Source organism: Sorex fumeus, unplaced genomic scaffold (genome assembly GCF_029834395.1).
Source record: "Sorex fumeus unplaced genomic scaffold, SorFum_2.1 ptg000067l, whole genome shotgun sequence".
NCBI lineage: Eukaryota > Metazoa > Chordata > Mammalia > Eulipotyphla > Soricidae > Sorex > Sorex fumeus.
The window spans coordinates 1,146,535-1,165,288 of NW_026606124.1; the positions used below are offsets into that span (position 1 = coordinate 1,146,535).

The 18,754-nt window shown below is 45.3% G+C and overlaps 1 protein-coding gene across 3 annotated transcripts; it reads left to right on the top strand.

Moving 5' to 3' along the window:
• The first annotated feature begins 3,429 nt into the window (after positions 1-3,429).
• On the top strand, positions 3,430-16,850 carry RCN2 (reticulocalbin 2). 3 transcript variants are annotated; one of them, XM_056128750.1, is made up of 7 exons: positions 3,430-3,716; positions 4,018-4,123; positions 7,164-7,360; positions 10,909-11,022; positions 14,085-14,181; positions 15,510-15,652; positions 16,024-16,850. In XM_056128750.1, exons 1-7 carry the CDS (start codon positions 3,573-3,575, stop codon positions 16,174-16,176), a joined length of 954 nt encoding a protein of 317 aa, XP_055984725.1. In that variant the 5' UTR covers positions 3,430-3,572; the 3' UTR covers positions 16,177-16,850. The 3 variants fall into 3 exon arrangements, with proteins under 3 accessions (XP_055984725.1, XP_055984724.1, XP_055984723.1); XM_056128749.1 differs by having other exon boundaries at positions 10,921-11,022; XM_056128748.1 differs by having other exon boundaries at positions 3,431-3,716; positions 15,513-15,652.
• The last annotated feature ends 1,904 nt before the right edge of the window (positions 16,851-18,754 follow it).

Consider the following 18,754-nt stretch of genomic DNA (forward strand, 5'->3'; position numbering starts at 1 on the left):
TTTAAATTTTATGTTCATAAAGTTGCTTGCAATAATTGTTTCCTACATTCAACATTTCAACACCAACCCCCCACCATTACACCTTCCCACCACCATTACTTTGAATTTTCCCACCACCCCCCAAGCCTGCCCCATAGGCAGATGCTAAGTAATTTATTTTGTATTGCTTGTTATGCATAGTATGAGATGTCTTGGGGCTGCTAAAGGAATTCTAATTTTTTAAAAATACTTGGGGTCCAGAGGCATCTCTGCGGCATGCTGCTCTCTTCAGAAATTCATTTGTGAGTCTCAGAATCATGGCCATTAATGCACTTAAATGGCACCCAGAGGCAGTTCTTGGGCATGAATGTCATGCTTCACAGATGTTTTATTAACAAAAACAAAAACTACAATGAAAGCCTGACACCCTTTCCTTCATCCTCTTCCACCTTTTCTCTTCACAGGGATCTTGTTGAGACTCTGGTGATAATAAATCTTAGGCTTCATTGTCAGAAATGTAATAGGCACAACATTTGGGACTGGAATTTGAAATGAGTACACTACTTAGAATCCACTTGAGTAGTCCAAAGATCTCAAATTGAGACCCTCTGAGTTTCAAGAGGCTGGAAAACAACCTTATAAGCAAAAAATTTTCTTGAAAAAGTCGGGATGATCATATTTGTATCAGACAACATAGAATTCATATTTAGAAAGGGCCCAGGGACCAGAGAGATAGTGCCCGCAGGTAAGATGCTTGCTTTGTACATGCCTAACCTGGGTTTGATCCCTGGCATCCCATATGGTTCCCTGAGCCCCACCAGGAGTGATCCCTGAGTGCAAAGCCAGGAGTAAGCCCTGAGCACTACTTGGTGTGGCCCCAAAACACCACCCCTCTCAAAGCCCTAACATACTTATATAGGACCTTTCACTCCCCAAAAGTTGAGTTTACATTCTTCTCTAATGCATAAGGGACATTCTTCAGATAATAGATCTCCAGAATATCTGGGTCTATCTTGCCATATCTTGCCAAAACATATTGCCAAAAAATCAAGAACTACTATAAGCTACCCTCTCGGACCACAACGCTTTGAAAATGAGAACTAATCACAAACAAAAATGGGGTGGGGAAATGCAGTCACTTGGAAATCAAACAAAAAATACATGCATTTATATATCCATGTATATGTATATGTATATGAAAATAAAGGACCCTCTGAGCTGGCCTGACCCTTACCATACAGTTAGAAAAGTAAAATTGGCCCACGAGGTAAATAAAGCTAGGTGGAGGTCCCCAAACCTCTATCTGTAGAGACTGGGTGCAGAGACCCTTCACAATACCTTGTAGCCTGTGCCTTGCAATGGGAATCCTACCAGAGCCAATGGAACTACGTGGAGATGGGGACAAAGTTAAATTGGAGACCTTATTTTCCTCTTTGTTCACTGCTTTAAAATCCAGCACCAACGTTAACGAGGCTTTTATCATAGAATTAATAAAGCTCTTTTTCTGTCTGCTTGTATTCATGAAATCAACTCTGAGTATGGCCTGTTATTTACACTTTGAAACACACTGTCCCTGCTTCCTCTTTACAAGGTTGGAAAGAACCCATTAAACTTTGCTTTGTCAACTTTCCAATGGTCTCTGGTCTAAAAACAATGAAAGACTAACTTGACCCAAGAAAACAGGTGTGATTTCTGTCTTAAGATCTCTGCCCCCCTCCTCCCCCCAACCTTGGAGCTGAATCTTGCTTTCAGTAGGAACTGAGACTGCTGTGACATGAATGAGGACCCAGAAAGCTTTTCTTTTGTGTAAAAAGGCCCCATCATAAGTGGAGCAACCAAAAAAGAAGGCTGAGCGCTAGCCCCCAAATTTCTCTGGTCTTGGTGTGCTGCGGCTGAGGTACAGAACCGCCAACACAGGCCAGTAGAACCTGGACGATCGCTGCGGACTAGACACACAATCATAGAGGCCGGCTCAGGGACTTGCGAGTTTGCTTTCCTACCTGCGTGGATGCACATTATTTAATAGGATCTTCACAACTCTTCAATGCACTATTACTTATTTCCATAATGAACAGGTCTTCATAAACCAAAGAAACTTCAACTCCCAAGGTGTGCAATTAGTTGAGCCTCAGAGAGAAATTTCTGGAATTGGTATACCTGAGTTCGCACGTCCTGTTCTGGTAAAGCAGTTAAGTAGAGATACCCTGGAGGCTGGGGAACGAAAACTGTTGGTGGTTCCTCAGGGCAAGATATTTCTTTTTTTCCCTCCCCTTTCTTCTTTTGGTTTTTGGGCCGCACGCTGAACCTGGCAGTGCTCGGGGCTTACTCCTGGCTGGACTCGGGAGCACCATGTGTGGGGACCGAACCCGGGTTGGCCACGTGCATGGCAAACCCCCCACTGTACCTGCCCTGGCAACAAGGGCAAGGCTTTTCTAGGTATTTGTTGTCGTGTGTTTTATTCATATACTTTTCTTTGGTTTGGTTTTGCTTAGGGGCGATGGGTCACTCCTGGCGGTGGGCATTGCGGATGGGCGCCCCAGGTGGGCCTTGTGCCCTGCCCACCGTACCACTGCTCGGGACCCTCTAGGGGTTTGCTTGAAGCCGAGCCTCCATCCTTCCCAGTGGCTGGACGCCAGGACGGACACGCGGAGGGCGCTGGAAATTCCTAGCCGGAACGAGGAGGATGGGAAAAGACGGGGCGGGAGCAAAACGGAGCGTGTTTTCCGGGGAGTGTCGCGATGCCGGGAAAGAGCCCCCCGGGGTCTCAGCTCCCACCCGCGCGCGCCCGACGGAGCCGCCGCGGGGCGCGGCCCCCACCGGTCTCCCGCCGCGGCCCGCCCCCGCGCGGCGCGCGCCAATCAGCGGCGCGGCCCGCGCCCCGCCCCGCCCTCCGTGGACCAATCAGCGGCGGGGCTCGGGGCCCGCCCCGTGCCCGGTCCCTATAGCGACGCGGCCCGCGCCCCGCCCCGCCCTCCGTGGACCAATCGGCGGCGGGGCTCGGGGCCCGCCCCGTGCCCGGCCCCTATAGCGACGCGGCCCGCGCCCCGCCCCGCCCTTCGTTGACCAATCGGCGGCGGGGCTCGGGGCCCGCCCCGTGCCCGGCACTTAGAGCGACGCGGCCCGCGCCCCGCCCCGCCCTTCATGGACCAATCAGCGGCGAGGCTCGGGGCCCGCCCCGTGCCCGGCCCCTATAGCGACGCGGCCCGCGCCCCGCCCCGCCCTCCGTGGACCAATCAGCGGCGGGGCTAGGGGCCCGCCCCGTGCCCGGCCCTTAGAACGACGCGGCCCGCGCCCCGCCCCGCCCTCCATGGACCAATCAGCGGCGGGGCTCGGGGCCCGCCCCGTGCCCGGTCCCTATAGCGACGCGGCCCGCGCCCCGCCCCACCCTCCGTGGACCAATCAGCGGCGGGGCTCGGGGCCCGCCCCGTGCCCGGCCCTTATAGCGACGCGGCCTGCTGCGCCGCGCCACCGCGCTCGTCGCCAGGGCCTCCGCCTGCGCCGCCGGCCTGCGGGGCTGCTGCGGGGCTGCTGCGGCGCTGCCGGCCTTGTGCGTCCGCGCGGACCCCGCGCCCGCGCCCCTGCTCGCCGGCGCGATGCGGCGGGGGCTGCTGCTGCTGCTGCCGCTGCTGCTGGTGCTGCGCGCCGCGGCCGCCCGCGCCGGGGACGCGGACGAGCCGCACTACCCGCAGGGCGAGCACCGCGCCGACTACGACCGCGAGGCGCTGCTGGGCGGCCAGGTGGGCAGGGCGCGGCCGCCGCGGGCTTTGTCCCGGGACAAAGACGGGGCGGGGGGCGGCCTGGCCACGGGCTCGGTCCGGGGTCCCCGCGGCCAACCCGCCGGAGGAGATCGCGCGGACCCCGCTGCCCTCGCCGCCCGGGGCCGCGGGGTTGCGTGTGCGGGGCCGGGGCCCGGGAGGGCCGGACGCGGGCCGACCCCGAAAGCCCCTGCAGGGCCAGGGAGGCCCCTGCTGGCCGCGGTCCTCCACCATTTTGTCCCGCCGGCAGCAGCGCTTCACCCCCCGTGTCTTGCTTCCAAAGGAAGAAGTGGACGAGTACGTGAAGCTCCAGCCCGAGGAGCAGCACTCGCGGCTGAAGGCCATCGTAAGGAAGATCGACCAGGACTCCGATGGCCTGCTCACCGAGAGTAAGGACAGCCCTTCGTGGACGTGGGTCCCGCCGGGGGCTGGGGGCCTGCTTTGCCGCGAAGCGGAGGCCCCGGTGCAGGCCGAGAGGGCGGGGGGAAGGCCGCGCCCTTGGGGTCCCGCTCTGCTCGGGGCCAGGTGCAAGGGGCTCTCTGCAGAGGCGTCAGACACCGGTCCTGGACCCTGCAGGTCAGGCTGGCGCCAACGCCTTCCTGCTCGCATGACTTCTGTGCCTTGCAGACCATTGCATCCCTCTTCGGGGAGTAAGCAGAAAAGCCTCATTGAGGCATTGCTGTGGCTCCCACTTTTGGTAGAAGCTTCCTGGGCATTTTCAGTATTTGCTTCTTGCGTGTGAGCAAGTGCATGAAAGACCTGTTGCATGGGATCCTTTGTTTGTCACAGAACTCGTTATCAAATCATATTTGACGCAGTGTTACGGCCGGCAAGGCGGGGCCTGGGAACTGTCCGGCTCACTTTTTCGAGAAGAATTGGGACTCCCAGAGTTGCAAAGCCTGGACTAGATGCCGCATTGCCTCCGAATGTCCTTCACTTAAATACGAGCTAGACAAGGATTAAGGTGCTTACCCTATACGCAGTCAACCAGGGTTCAAGATCTGGAACTACAGATGGTTCCCTAAAGCACCTCCTGGCATACCTCAAAAAACTAAAGTATTAAAATCGTAAAGAAAGTGAAAAAAAATACATTAAAAAAATAAACCTAGCCACTTTCAAGGTAGGCTCTCTAGTCAGAAATGAAATGCAGGCGTCTAAAAAAAATATTCTGAATTCAGTGTTGTGTATTGTCCTCTCATTGATTCACTCAAGCGATAAACCCTGCCGTCTTCCCAAAGTTCGTCCTTAAAATAATTTTTTTCAAAAGCTGTCTTACTGCTCAGCATCTAAGGACGGCCTCTCAGAGAGTAAGTGGCAAATTGAGTGGTAAATTAATTTATGATCTGCTATCAAAGTGTTTACATTGGTGCCCTGGGTGATTTCTCCTTAAGCATCAGAATTTTAGAATAGCTGGTTAAGAAGGGGTCTGTATCTGCTTCTATGAGAAAGCACACAGAGTAAGTTGATTTGGAAGATCTATGAAATGAAGAGAAACCTAGAGCAGATCTTAATTTCACAGATGACAAAACTTAGAACTGGAGAGCAGGTGGTGGGCCTTGCTAAATAAACATTTTGAAGGGTAGGGGCCTCCAGGGTGGTTCTTCAAATGCCTGGGGGCTCCACCAGGGTTCCAGCCCAGTTGGCAGTTCAGTGTAAAGATACCAGAATGCCCAAGTTGCCCTGGCAATGCTCAGGGGACCAGGTATTGCCAGGAATCTGACTTGGATCAGGCACATGCCTAGAATGTACCCTATCTGTTGTATTAGTTACAGTACATTTAAAAAAAAATCCCTGGAGCAGACATTTATTTAAAAGATTACCTAAGGGCTGGACAGGGGTAAATAGTTCAGGGTTTAGGGTATATTCCTTGCATGTGTGGGACTCCAGTTTGATTCTTGGCACCACGTGACCCCTCTTGCCAGCATCAGTACGTATAATCTTGGTATTGGCTACCTCCAAGAACTTCTGGGTCTGGCTCTGGTGGTACCTGGCACCCAGGACCTCAATGTTCAACCGTCTGGTTCTGGTTGGCCCAGATTCACAGGGAGTGGGTTTCCAACCCTCTGCACCGATTGGGAGGCCCCAAAATAGTAAAAGATGATCTGAAGGTGTATATTTGAGGTTTAGAAACTGCCCGATTTGTCAGATTCCAAGAAAGATATTGTGAAAAGGGCATGAATAATAATTGCTACTGATAACTATTAAAATTTACTCCTGAGGGGCCGGAGCTATAGTACAGCAGGCAGGGTGCTTGCCTTGCATGCAGCTGACCTGGGTTCTATCCCTGACATCCCATATGGTTCCCTGTGCACCACCAGGAGTAACCCCTGAGCACAGCACCACCCCCCCCAAAAAAAAGAAAAACAAGTAAAATTTACTTATAAAGTTTATGACATGGTTAAAAGGAACATGTAACATGTTTTCAAGCCTTAGTCCTTAAGTTCTCGTTCACAATTTAGGCCATGCCTTTTATTATTATTAACATAGTTTTGGTTCCAGTCAACATAAAAGTTAAGGGAAAACTATATTATGTTCACTTATTAAGTGAAAAATGCTTTTCCCCCCGATACATATTAAAATTAGTTGTTAGGACCCATAATGTGACTCGGTTGTTAGAACATGCGTTTTTAAATGCATGAGATCTGGGTTCCATCGCCCCATGGCACTACTGAAGTTATCCGCACAACAATTAAAAAATAAATAAACTCAGAAGTTTCTCAAACATTGGTGCTTCCTGAGAGATATGTATAATAATCAGGCAAAGGTTAATTGCATTTTTTTGCTTTTTTTTTTTTTTTTTTTTTTTTTGCTTTTTGGGTCACACCTGGCGATGCACAGGGGTTACTCCTGGCTCATGCACTCAGGAATTATTCTTGGCAGTGCTTGGAGGACCATATGGGATGCTAGGAATTGAACCTGGGTCGGCCATGTGCAAGGCAAATGCCCTGCCCGCTGTGTTATTGATCCAGCGCCTAATTGCATTTTTTTTGAGGAGGGAGGATAATATATTTTTTTAAGTCTAGCATTGTTTGGACAGTTGATAATTTGTGTAACAGATAATTATTTAACAAGGTACTTTTGAGGCATTTGAAGTCTCTCAAAGAATAAAATGTACTCATATTTTCTATATACAAGGATCTTGTATTTTATTTGGATTATATAGTTTTATTAGACTCCAAGCAGTTTTCCCCACCTCCTACTCCTAGTTCTATGAATACAGCTAGACTTCCTCTCTTTGCAAACATCAACATCTTATTTTTCTTTTAGAGGAGATTTGGGAACGTTCCAAGCTTTTAAAAAGCTGGGAGACTCCTGGCCAGGCTGTGGACAGCAGATTTCAGCCCTCTCCTCAGTAAAATGGTTTGATGAGAAAGGAAAAGGAATCCTCCCTGTCCCAAGAATTGATTGTTTGCTGGGAAATTCTCACAGGTGAACTCAGTTCCTGGATTCAGATGTCTTTCAAACACTATGCCATGCAAGAGGCCAAGCAACAGTTTGTTGACTATGATAAAAATAGGGATGGTCGCGTGTCGTGGGATGAGTACAACATTCAGATGTACGACCGCGTGATCGACTTCGACGAGGAAACGGCTCTGGATGACGCTGAAGAGGAGTCCTTCAGGCAGGTGAGGACCAGCTGCTGGCTGGGCACCTGCTTCAGATTGCCTCAGTTGGCTTTTCTGCTTGGCCCTCGGCGGGTTTGCCTGTTCCAAGGTTTAGGTTTAGAATATTCTAGATTTGTCACTTATCCTGGCATCTGACTTTCTCGGCTGCTTCATTCTCATTTCCAGAAGTTTTGTTTGTTTTTGATTTTTAGTATATTTTAAATATGGGTCTCAATATTTTATTTTTGTTGTTGGTTTTTTTGGGGGGGACCATACCCATCTATATTGGGTGTGATCTTGGCAGTGTTTGGGGTGTGGGGGTTACGCCCAGTTCAGCCACATGCAGGGCAATAACCCTGCCCACTGTATTATCTTTTTGGCCCCTCAATATTTTAATATTAAATGTATTATTGAATTATGAGTTTTATATCTCATTAACTGAGAAAATTATGAAGGCCCTATTTTCATTATTAAACAGAGTTCTATATAAAGATAACTCTAAAAATTGTTTTAGCTGTAAAATACACAGAAAGCTTATCATTTAATCATTTTTAAGTGTGCCATTCGGTAATGCTAAGTACATTTATGTTGTTAATATAACCAGGCCCTAGAATTATTTTTATTTTGCAAAGCAAAGTCTTTATGTTATATTCATTCAGTAACTCCCCATTCCTCCTCCTTCATAATCTATAGAAATCAGCATTCTACTTTCTGTCCTTGAATTTGACTATTCTAGAAACCTCATGAATGGAATCAGTATTCTGTGAATAGCTTATTGCACATAACATAATGTTCTGAACTTCTGTTCATGTCGTGGCATGTATCAGAATTTCTCTTTAAGACTAAATATTATGGGGCTGGAGCAGCACGCTGCTGATCCAGGTTCAATTCCCAGCATTCCATGTAATCCCCCAAGCACTGCAGGAGTAATTCCTGAGTACAGAGCCAGGAGTATGCCCTGAGCATTACCTAGTGTGGTCCTCCCTCCCCCTCCCCCCCAAAAAAGGCCATATGTGACCCTGCACTGAACTAAACAGTCGGGGGGAATTATTTGCCAACAAATAGTTATTGATTACTAGAAGTGTTTGGGGGTCTTTAGAAATTTGATGATGTTTCTGTGACCAGAAATAGGAATACTATTTCTCTTACTAAATTCTCTTGTGGGTGTCAGTTAGCCTATGGCATGTGGTTAGTTTCATTCTGTTGTTTAAAGATGCAGTTTCCAGGGACCTATAAGTAATAAATGAGACTCATTATCAAGGTGCTTGGAAAGCAGGTGAGCCGTTCTTCTTCCATAGTCTATCCTACTGTGAGAGCCTGCCCTTTAATTTTATTGGAGCCATGTTTTGTCATTGTACATTGCTGTATATTTTGAAACTCATCTTGGCCACTTGAACTTGTTGGCTATCGGTCGCTCAGAGCTGATTGCTTTCTGTATGATTGTGCATACGCTTTGCCTGGACCCGCCAGTGGGAGGGCATAGGTTCTGCATCCAGCCGCATCACTTAACAGGTGTGCTGATTTGGGCATGGTGTTAAATCTCCTTATGCCTCAGAGTCTTAACTACAGTTGAGATGATATGATTTGTAGAAATAGTATTGGTTAGTAAGTAGTGGGCTGACAAGCAGTTTTGTGTTGATCTAAAAGAATATTGTTGGGGGCAGGAGAGAAAATAAATAACTCTGGGCTGGGCCAGAGAGATAGTACAGTGGGTAAGGCATTTGCCTGGCACACAGCCAACAGAGGTTTGATCTCCAACACCAAATATTATCCCCACAGGCCCCACTAGGAGTGATTCCTGAGCACAACTGAATGTGGGCCAAAACCCAAAATAACTAATCACAAAAGGTGATTGGATATTAAAAAAATTTTTTTTGTAACGGAACACTTTTTTTCTATGGAAGCTGATTTAAAAAAAAATCAATTTGATACCTGAATTATCTGGGGGGGGGGGGTCCATACTAGGAGGGTTCCAGAATATGTAAATCATGTCCTGTACCACTGAGTTACATCCTAGATCCCCAAATTTTATCTAAGCTTCAAGTTTCTATCTAAAGACTAAAGAAAGTCTATAACAATGACTCTTAAACTCTGATTGACTAAAAATAGCATTTTTCTTTGCTATTATGAACACCATTATAGTCAGCACTCTTAAGTAGAATAATTGAAGTTTGGGAACCTACCTGGCAAAAATTCAGTTGCTCTTAACTTTGAAGTCAGTTGCTGAATGTGCAGGTATAGAAGCTATGTTTATGTAAGATAGAATCTTGGATGGGGTTCATCAGAATAGTCAGGACTTACATGTTTGTCCTGGCCTCCCAGGTTATAAATTTCCTCATGTAAAATTATTAGTCTACCAAAAGATGGCAGTTTTGTTCTTTACAGCTTTCTGCTGTGATTTTAAAATGGTTGTGGTTTTCTGTCATTTTACTATTGCCTGTAGCACTTTCAACCCTCCAATAGAATAAAGATTTTTAGACAAAAAAAAAGATTTGAGACTTTAAAACTGAAGTCTTTTGGGGGGTGGGGAGGGCAGTGGGTTGTCTTTAAGAAATTTGAAAGGGGCTGGAGTGATCGCACAGCGGGTAGGGTGTTTGTTTGCCTTGCACGCGGCTGACCCGGGTTCGATTCCCAACATCCCATATGGTCCCCCGAGCACTGCCAGGAATAATTCCTGAATGCAGAGGAACCAGGAGTAACCCCTGTGCTTTGCTGGGTATGACCCAAGAAGAAAAAAAAAAAGAAATTTGAAAAAGAAAATTTGTCTTCTTTTAATTTGAGTTGCTTTTAAGTGGTATTCGGCAATGAAAACTGCTTTTAAAAATGGTTATTTTTTAAAACGTGAACCAGAAAACTGTTGGTTTTTTTTCCCCCCAAAAAGAAATCTCAACTGTTGAGAATTTTTTTTACTTCCATAGGCAAATTTGGCCAGATTTAGTTCCCTCTGATAAAACGTCAGTGTTTCAAATTAAAGGGTTCCTTCATCAGGAAGTCTTGGCGCTTGAAGTATTTTGAATAGTAGCTTATTGAAAAAAGGTAATTTAATTTGACCAACAAAAACTCAAGTTTGTCTGCTTTTCTTCATGTGAAGCCTGACCATAAAACGTCAATTACTAGGTCAAGTTATTGAAAATTATGAAACAGTAAATGAAGATGAACTACTTAAAAATAGCTTTTTTGTTTTCTTTTTCCCCTTGTGTCTGGATGAGTGTCTGACACATGCAGAGCAAGCGCTCTGCTGCCAAGCCACAAGCCCATCGCAGATGTGGACGTTGGAAAGTTGAATTCTTTTCAGAGGTGTTCCCCACGGAACCTAGCTAGTAAGGTACATTGCTAGAATTCAAGTCTGAGCCTCTCTTAGCCTCAAGAGCCCCTTTAGACTGCTTGTAGTGTGAATAAACACTACAGTTTCTGCCCAGAATAGCTTCCAAAAGATGACAGGAAGCTAAAGTGTGAGTATGTGTGAGAACATTCTTTTAGATGTCACCATTTACATTTTACAAGGTACTTTTAATGATGCTGTGGTATGGATGTGACTTTTAAGCATGTTCAACATTTAATTTTCAAAGCTTCATTTAAAGGACAAGAAACGATTTGAAAAAGCAGACCAGGATTCCACTCCTGGTTTGAATCTTGAAGAATTTATCGCCTTTGAGCATCCGGAAGAAGTTGAATACATGACGGTAAGAAAGAAAAAAAAACATACAAGGAGTAACTGAGTGACTGCAACTTAAAAAAAAAAACCTGTTTTTACAAAGTCATTAAAAAAGATTACAGAGTAATTAGAGATTTAAGAGATGAGAAGCTCTAAAGCTCTGGTTGGGAGCAACAGGAAGAATTTCTGATGGGGTGAGTGAGTGGGGAGGGCGTGCTTTTGGCATATGAGAAGGTAAAGGGTGCCTGTTCAGTAACGCCTTAACAAGTCTTTCCCTTGCTGTTTCCTCTCTCCTGTCCTTGCCTTCAGTGCCCTCCTTTGTCCTTTGGACACTTCCAGGCTTCACTTTAGTTATTCAGTATCAGTAACCCTAGAACCTCCTATTTGGTTTACAGCATCGCTTGGGAGAAGGCTTTTAGTCTGAAAAAATGTATCCCATTTGGATCCTATTTGTGATGGGGTACAACTGCTAATGACTGAATAATGTTTCTGCAACTTTAGATTTAATGAGTCCTGTTATCCCTCCAGTACTTACAAGTACCAGCTCATCGGAATTGCTGCTGAACTCTAGATTTAACTCAGGAACATTGATTGAGTTCCCTCTCTGACTTGGCAAGCTTCTTGAGCGCAGAATCTGTCATGTTGGAGGGTATAAATTAATGAAACACATAGTTTTTTGTTTTTGTTTTAAAGAGAAGAAAAGAAGACTAAACATTTCTATCCAGGTCTGTGGCCTGACATTCACCTCCAACCACTTGCTTTGGATCCCTAGATATTTCCGGAAGGAAAGATATGTAGCTCTTCCATATAATGGGTCATGGTCAGAAGCTGCTGTCAGGAATAGCAAGATTACAGATTGATTTTTTTTTCTTTGTAACTCAGTGGCAAGACCTGGCCATTGGTTCCATTTCTTCTGCCGTTGCAAAGCTTCAGACTTTTTACTTGGCAACAACATCTATGACCTAGTTTAAAAGCAGGGCTGGGCACCTTTTGTTCAAGTGCCAAAATTAAGTTGACAGTGAGTCCTATCCCGGCAGGCAGAGGGTACTGGCTTTTGATTCTCTGGGGAAGAAGGAGCAGAGGCAGAACCTCAGAGGGGAATGAGCAGTGGAAGTGATGAAATGATGTCGGTTTTCAGTGAAGAGGTGCTGGAGCACATCCAGTGGGTTGACAGACTGGAGTGAGACTTTGAACAGTGTCCAAACAGGCATGTTGCCTGACAAGTCTAGGAAGAGACCAGGCAGAGATGGCTGAGGTTTGAGTTTGTGTCACAGTGATGGAGCAACGGGCAGGCAGTACCAGACAGATGGGGTGCAGCAAGCTCAGGCAGGATGGTCTCTGTGCCGAGTCAGAGTCGATGACAGCCCATCCGAGCTGTGATCGTGACATGGTATCTCTTTTACAGAAGCTTCCTTCTGTTCCCCTTCACTGAGTTTTCTGTATCCGTTTTTTACCCTTTAAAGAGTGTATTTGACATAGGACAAGGCAAAAGATCATGAGATCAGCTAAGTGATTCTACTTTGGATTAAAAGTCAGAATTTAAAGTTACTTTCATTCAAGCAGTTTCTGGAATTCGTTTGGCCATGACAACATGATTGAAATAAGTTTGGTCTTTCTCAAGAGGGTTACTTGAATTGAGGAGTGGTTATTTCAGTCGATGATTCTAAGCGTTCATTGGACCACAGGCTCTTTGAAAATATGATGTAAACCATGGACTCTGTCCTAGAAAAATCACACATGCTCATAGAAAGTACAGTTCCAGCAACGTCTCAGATCTTCCCTTGGAAACTAAGCTTTGGCTTTGTAGGTGAAGATCTCCTAAAATCTGTAACATTTAATTTTTAAAAATGTCAAGAGCTTGTATTTAAGTGTTATTTTGTTTAGCCGTAGATGAAGTTTAGATGTAGATATTGCCAAACCTGGGTTCGAGAGTTTATTTTCATTGCAGTTGTAATGCTCAAATCCAGATTGAAAGTGAGAAGGAGTGTAAGGACTGAGTGGAACCCATGGGTCGGAGAGGCCAGGCTGAGTGAAAGGAAACCAGCGTGTTAGTCTAAGGGGGCCGCGGAGTCCTGGGGACTGGAATGTGTTTTAAAGGCTTTGAGAGAAGGAATGGATGAAGAAAGCTTGGAGCCCTGGGACGAGCCTGAATTAAGAGTTAAAGAAAGCACGCAGGTCATGAGAACGTGTGGGATCTAGGAGGACAGTTGAGGATTTTGCCCTGGAAGAGGTTGAAGAGGCTAAGAGAAATGGGCATAAAAGAAAAGGTAACGAAGTTGGGGATGCGCCTCTGGCAAGCAAAACATTTCAGATGTCATGCTTTATTTTCTGGAAAATAGGTTTGTCGCCAAGAAAGTGTTAGAGAGGGTTGAAATGTAAGGTTCAAAGCAAGTGGAGGACTAAAAAAGAAAAAGAAAAAAAAAGTTGTGGTTTAGGAGAACCGCAGTGGAGAGATGGAAACTGGTGAGTCCACTGGCAAAGCAGAGACTGGTTTTTAAGGATGAGGCTCATGATGGCTCTGTGTGTGGCTCTGAAGCAGAAGAGAAAGAAAGCTGTGTACATCCGTGTGCTGGAGGGGCCTGCCACAGTGCGAAAAGAGGGTGAGATTCGCAGGAAGTTAGTGAGGGAAGTGCTGGACAGCCAGCCAAGGAACAGGCCATCGGGAGTCAAGAGAAGGAAATAATGAGGGTCCCACACATTTCAGATCTGGTGGTAGAATAGCAGATCGGTGCAAAGAGGCCTAAGATAAGGGTACTTGAGAGGTTGTGAGAGATTGAAAGGAAAGTGGAATTAAAGGAAACAAAAGGAAGGGAACGTGCAGGAAATCGAGCATGAGTTTAGTGCCAAGACGGGTGGAGGGGACGAATGGAGTCATTCTTCTTAGGGAAGCTTACGGGTGTTAAGTGTGGAGAGGCTCAGTATCTGGACTGTTGTCCTTACTTCTGAGTCCCTGCCCTAAGAAAGATTGCCTACCAAGCGTGGACTGCAAGAGCGATTGTTCCTGAAGACAGTATGAAGTGTGACTGGTTCAAGTGGCGTTGAAATTGAACGATGTGTGACTCATTTCTTTTTTGTGCGAACATGCAATAGGAATTTGTCATCCAAGAGGCTTTAGATGAACATGACAAAAATGGCGATGGATTTGTTAGTTTGGAAGAATTTCTCGGTGACTACAGGCGGGACCCAAGTAAGTATTTGGGGGGAGTATAGAAGGAGGGTGGACGTAGGCTAAAGAACTCTGTTGGGTTTGTGAACATGCGAGTTGCCTGATTTCACTCTGTCAGGTTAAATATAACGCAAGCAAAACAAAGGAACTTTCACCTTACCCGAGAATCGTGGTCTTGTTTATTTTAGTTCCACGTCTAGATTCGGACATTTTTTTCTTCCTCTCCAAACAATAAAGTCACTGACTCAAATTGCTGAGGAAGTAAAGGTCGATACATTTCAAACAAGATCCAGCATATAGATTTTAAAAGAGAAAAAGATATGAAATACGGCTCTCCCTCGTGTGGTCTGTGGAGATGACATAGCGAGTGCTTGAAATTTGAGTTTCTCTCTGCATTCTCCATGAGCAGCTATCTCCTCGGTATCATTGCTTAAAAGCATCGTTTTTCTGAACGTCGTTTTAAATTCTCATGTAATTAATTTCTGAGGACCTATATCGTTCTCAGAAAAGTTTTATACAATTACCTGGGGTACGTATAAATGTTGCCCAGTTTGAGCCAGACAAATAGGACAGCAGGCAGGACACTTTCCCTGCACGGGGCAGATTCTGGCTCAATCCCTGGCACCCCATATGGTTCCCCAAGCACCATCAGTAGTGATCCCTGAGCACAGAGCCAGGAGTAATCCCTGAGCACCACTGGCCAGATGTGCATACCACCCCCCCCCACCACCACTATCTACAACAAAACAACAAAAAAATGTTGTCTAGCTTTGTTGGAGGAGAGGGCTCAGAAGGCTGGAGCAAGTGTTTTCCATGCGTGTTGCTCTCAGTACCAGATGACCCCCAGGTGCTGCTGGGTGTATTCCTGATGCAGCTCCAGCTATAATACCGGGGCATCCTGTCACTGGGAGTGGTCCTCACATTCCACCCCAGCACACAGGAGAGGTCTGTCCCTGCCTCCCCCAAAAACGTTGCCCAGCTCAAATTTGGGAGACCACGTTAGCTCAGCATAGCAGCAGCAAAATTGCTAGTTTGTGATAATATGCAATGATTTGAAAACTCTGGAGTAGAGACTATAGCACCACTTTGGAAATGACTGGATTCTTTGTCCTTTCTTCTAGACTTTCTAGTTAAGTAGTTCTGTTTTCTTAGTCTATCTAGATTTTTGTTTAAAACTTTAAGTTTTACTTTCTTTACTCTTGGGAAATATATACACACATATATATGTGTGTGTATATGTATATATATATATATATATAGACAGAGAGAGAGAGAGAGAACCCATGGTACTCTTATTAATTTTGGCATTTGTTATTTTTCTCTCATTTAATTTTTGCTTCCATCTAAAGCAGCCAGTGAAGATCCAGAGTGGATACTTGTTGAGAAGGACAGATTCCAGAATGATTATGACAAAGACGCTGATGGCAGGCTTGATCCCCAAGAGCTGTTGTCTTGGGTGGTGCCCAACAACCAGGGCATTGCACAGGAAGAGGTGAGTGTTACTGAATGATACCCTCGCCCCAAAATGTGCTGTTGGTAGTGGAGTTACTTCCTAGGAATAATGCCATGCTATCTTTTCATCTAAGTCTTTGAGATGTTTTAGACTGTCTGGAGATAAAGGCAGGTAAGACTGTTTTATGTACTGATTTTGACCACACTGAGAGAGGCTCCAAGTGGGATATAATTATTTTACTCGGAGAGATCCTGAATTGGTTTTGAGTGGGGAGGAGTCAGGACCCAGCAGAAATTAAGGGGCGGATGAAAAGTCAGACGGACCCCGCCACACATTTTTAGGTATTTGTGTTCAAATGCGAACATCTTGCTGGAAGTGCCATTTGATACCTTGTGGTTTTGTCTTTAAAGGCTCTTCATCTAATTGATGAGATGGATTTGAATAGCGATAAAAAGCTCTCTGAAGCAGAGATTCTGGAAAACCAGGACTTGTTTCTTACCAGCGAAGCCACAGATTACGGCAGGCAGCTTCATGATGAATATTTCTACCACGATGAGCTCTAACCCCTGGGCATGGTGGAGTAGACGACCGGCTTCTTTGATAATTTGTTACCAGCTTTACTTTTGTGATACAATATTGTTATATTTTACACTTGTAAGTCTTACAACCGTCAGAGTTACCTGAATGTACAATATGATTGTGGCCTCTGAGAAGGAAAACGAAACAAAAACCTGATATTTATTTCAAGGTGTGCCAGGAAAACAAAGCAATGCTGTGCCACGAGAGTCTTTCCTAAATATCCCATCTGTTTCGTACTGTATTGTGGAATATTTTAGTTCTGTTTCCATACCTGGAAAAGGAAGATCGTAGCGATGCCTATGCCTGAACAATATTTAAGTAGTATGTGACTGAACTATTAATTTTTGTCTTAAGTAGATTTAAGTTGGGAACTGACAGAAAGGGACTTGTTTTAGATTTAGCATTTTGTTTTAAAACCTTTAAAGGAACCTTTAGGAGGACTTATACCTCACATATTAATGTTGAGAAGTTCTGCTTAATTTTAAAATGGTTTCTATAAAGGGTTTTATTGTATGAAATAGAACTTTATATTTTTGCATATGTATAGATAGTAATTATATTTAATGTGTAACTAGAGCATTATGGTGTGTGGAATTTTACATCGTCCAGAACTCTCTTCATTTTTGACTGATTAAAAATGAAATGTCCTATCTTTTTATATGTTTGTTTTCCTTTCATCTTCAAGATTAACTTTGGATTTAGAGTGTGTTGTTTTCTGAATGATTTTTCTGCCTCCTCTATTCCTATATGTCAGCAATGAGGGTTCTCAATACTGTTAAATTATTTTAGTTAAGTATTCTAATTTGGCTCTTTTTAGAAAAAAATATATATATGTGGAACATTGATATAATTGAATGTACCCCAACATATGGCAGGTTCTGTTGTAGCCAAGTGGTCTCTTTCATCTTCTTTTCTCCCTTTCTTTTTCTTTCCTTTTCTTTCTCTAATTTTGAGGCCATACTCAACAGTGCTCAGGGCTCACTCCTGTTGGGGCTCAGAGGACCCTGTGGAGTGCTGGGAATCGAAGCAGCGTCTGCTGTGAGCAAGGCAGGTGCCTACCTGCTGTCTCTCTAGCCCCTGGCCTCCTTTTTCTTAGTTTATTTGAAGATAACAAGGTCAGCGATGGAATCTGCTCATCTTTTCCAGACCAAAGTTTTCTCCTGCATAGCAGCACTCAGCATTCTGGGGACAAGCTCCGGCTGGTCAGAACATGGGCATGTATTGCTCACAGAAACTGGCCGGTAACATGCTGTTGCCTCTACTAGTGGCATTGGAGATGACCTTCAGATCACAGTGTCCTTGATTTCTGAGTGGCTACATATGGAGGTCTGCTGGGCCCATAGCGAACTTTGCTCTGAAAAGAATCATGTTAAACCATTGAAATTTGGGGAGGGTGTGGTGGGACTTTAAAAAAGTCTTTTTAGCCACAACAGAGATCAGAATATTCTCTTTTTTTTTCTTTTTGGGTCACCCAGCAGTGCTCAGGGGTTACTCTGGGCTCTGCACTCAGGAATTACTCCTGGCAGTGCTGGGGGACCATATGGGATGCCGGGGATCGAACCTGGGTTGGCTGTGTGCAAGGCAAACGTTCTACCTGCTGTACTATCAATCCGGCCCCCTCAGCATATTCTTACTGAGTGAAAGTATTAAGCAATTAATTGCCTTTCTTTTTTTCAAGAGAAGAAAAATAGCTGCTTGGAAATTCTGTATCTTCACCTAAGTTAAAATGGAAAACTTTAATTTTAAGAATCTTGGTGGATTTTCATTTTAAATTAGCCTCTTTTTAAAATGATGCTTTTAATAGAGTTGGGATAGTTTGAGTTGATCTTTACAGCATAAGAATAAAAATAGAGTGAGACTTTCTAAATTATTGGCTGGTTCTGACTGAAGAACTTAATCTCTTCCGTTCTTTGACTTCAGGTACTATCTCACATGGAAAAGTTGACGGAATTTGCACAGATCAATCTGTACCCAGTTCTGATTAAGCAGCTCCCTCTCAAACAGAAAAAAACTAGTTTGTGGCATGAACTTAATGTCTGCCAGGATGTACTGAGCCAAACTCAGCATGTTGTGTTCCCTTACTGAGTATTTTTCCTTTGCAGTTTTAGAAAAATTCTAGAGCAGTGTTTGGTTGACAGTGATCCTAAGCAAAAGCAGTATCTTCTGCTCCCTTCAGGTACACAACCTCCCTGCTTTAAAAATCTTGCATCTGGGGACTGGAGTGATAGCACAGCGGGTAGGGTGTTTGCCATGCACGCGGCCGACCCGGGTTCAATTCCCAGCATCCCATATGGTCCCCTGAGCACCGCCAGGAGTAATTACTGAGTGAAGAGCCAGGAGTAACCCCTGTGCATTGCCGGGTGTGACCCAAAAAGTCAAAAATATAAATAAAAATCTTGCGTCTGAGGGTCAGGGAGATGACTTAAAGTGGAGAACTTGCGCCTTGCATGCCCAGGATCCCGGGTTCAATCTGTGTCTCTGCCTGACCCCCATGTACTACCAGGGTGCACTGGTGGCCCCCAAGCAACAAGCCTGCACCAAAGTACAAACACAGTGGTAGCT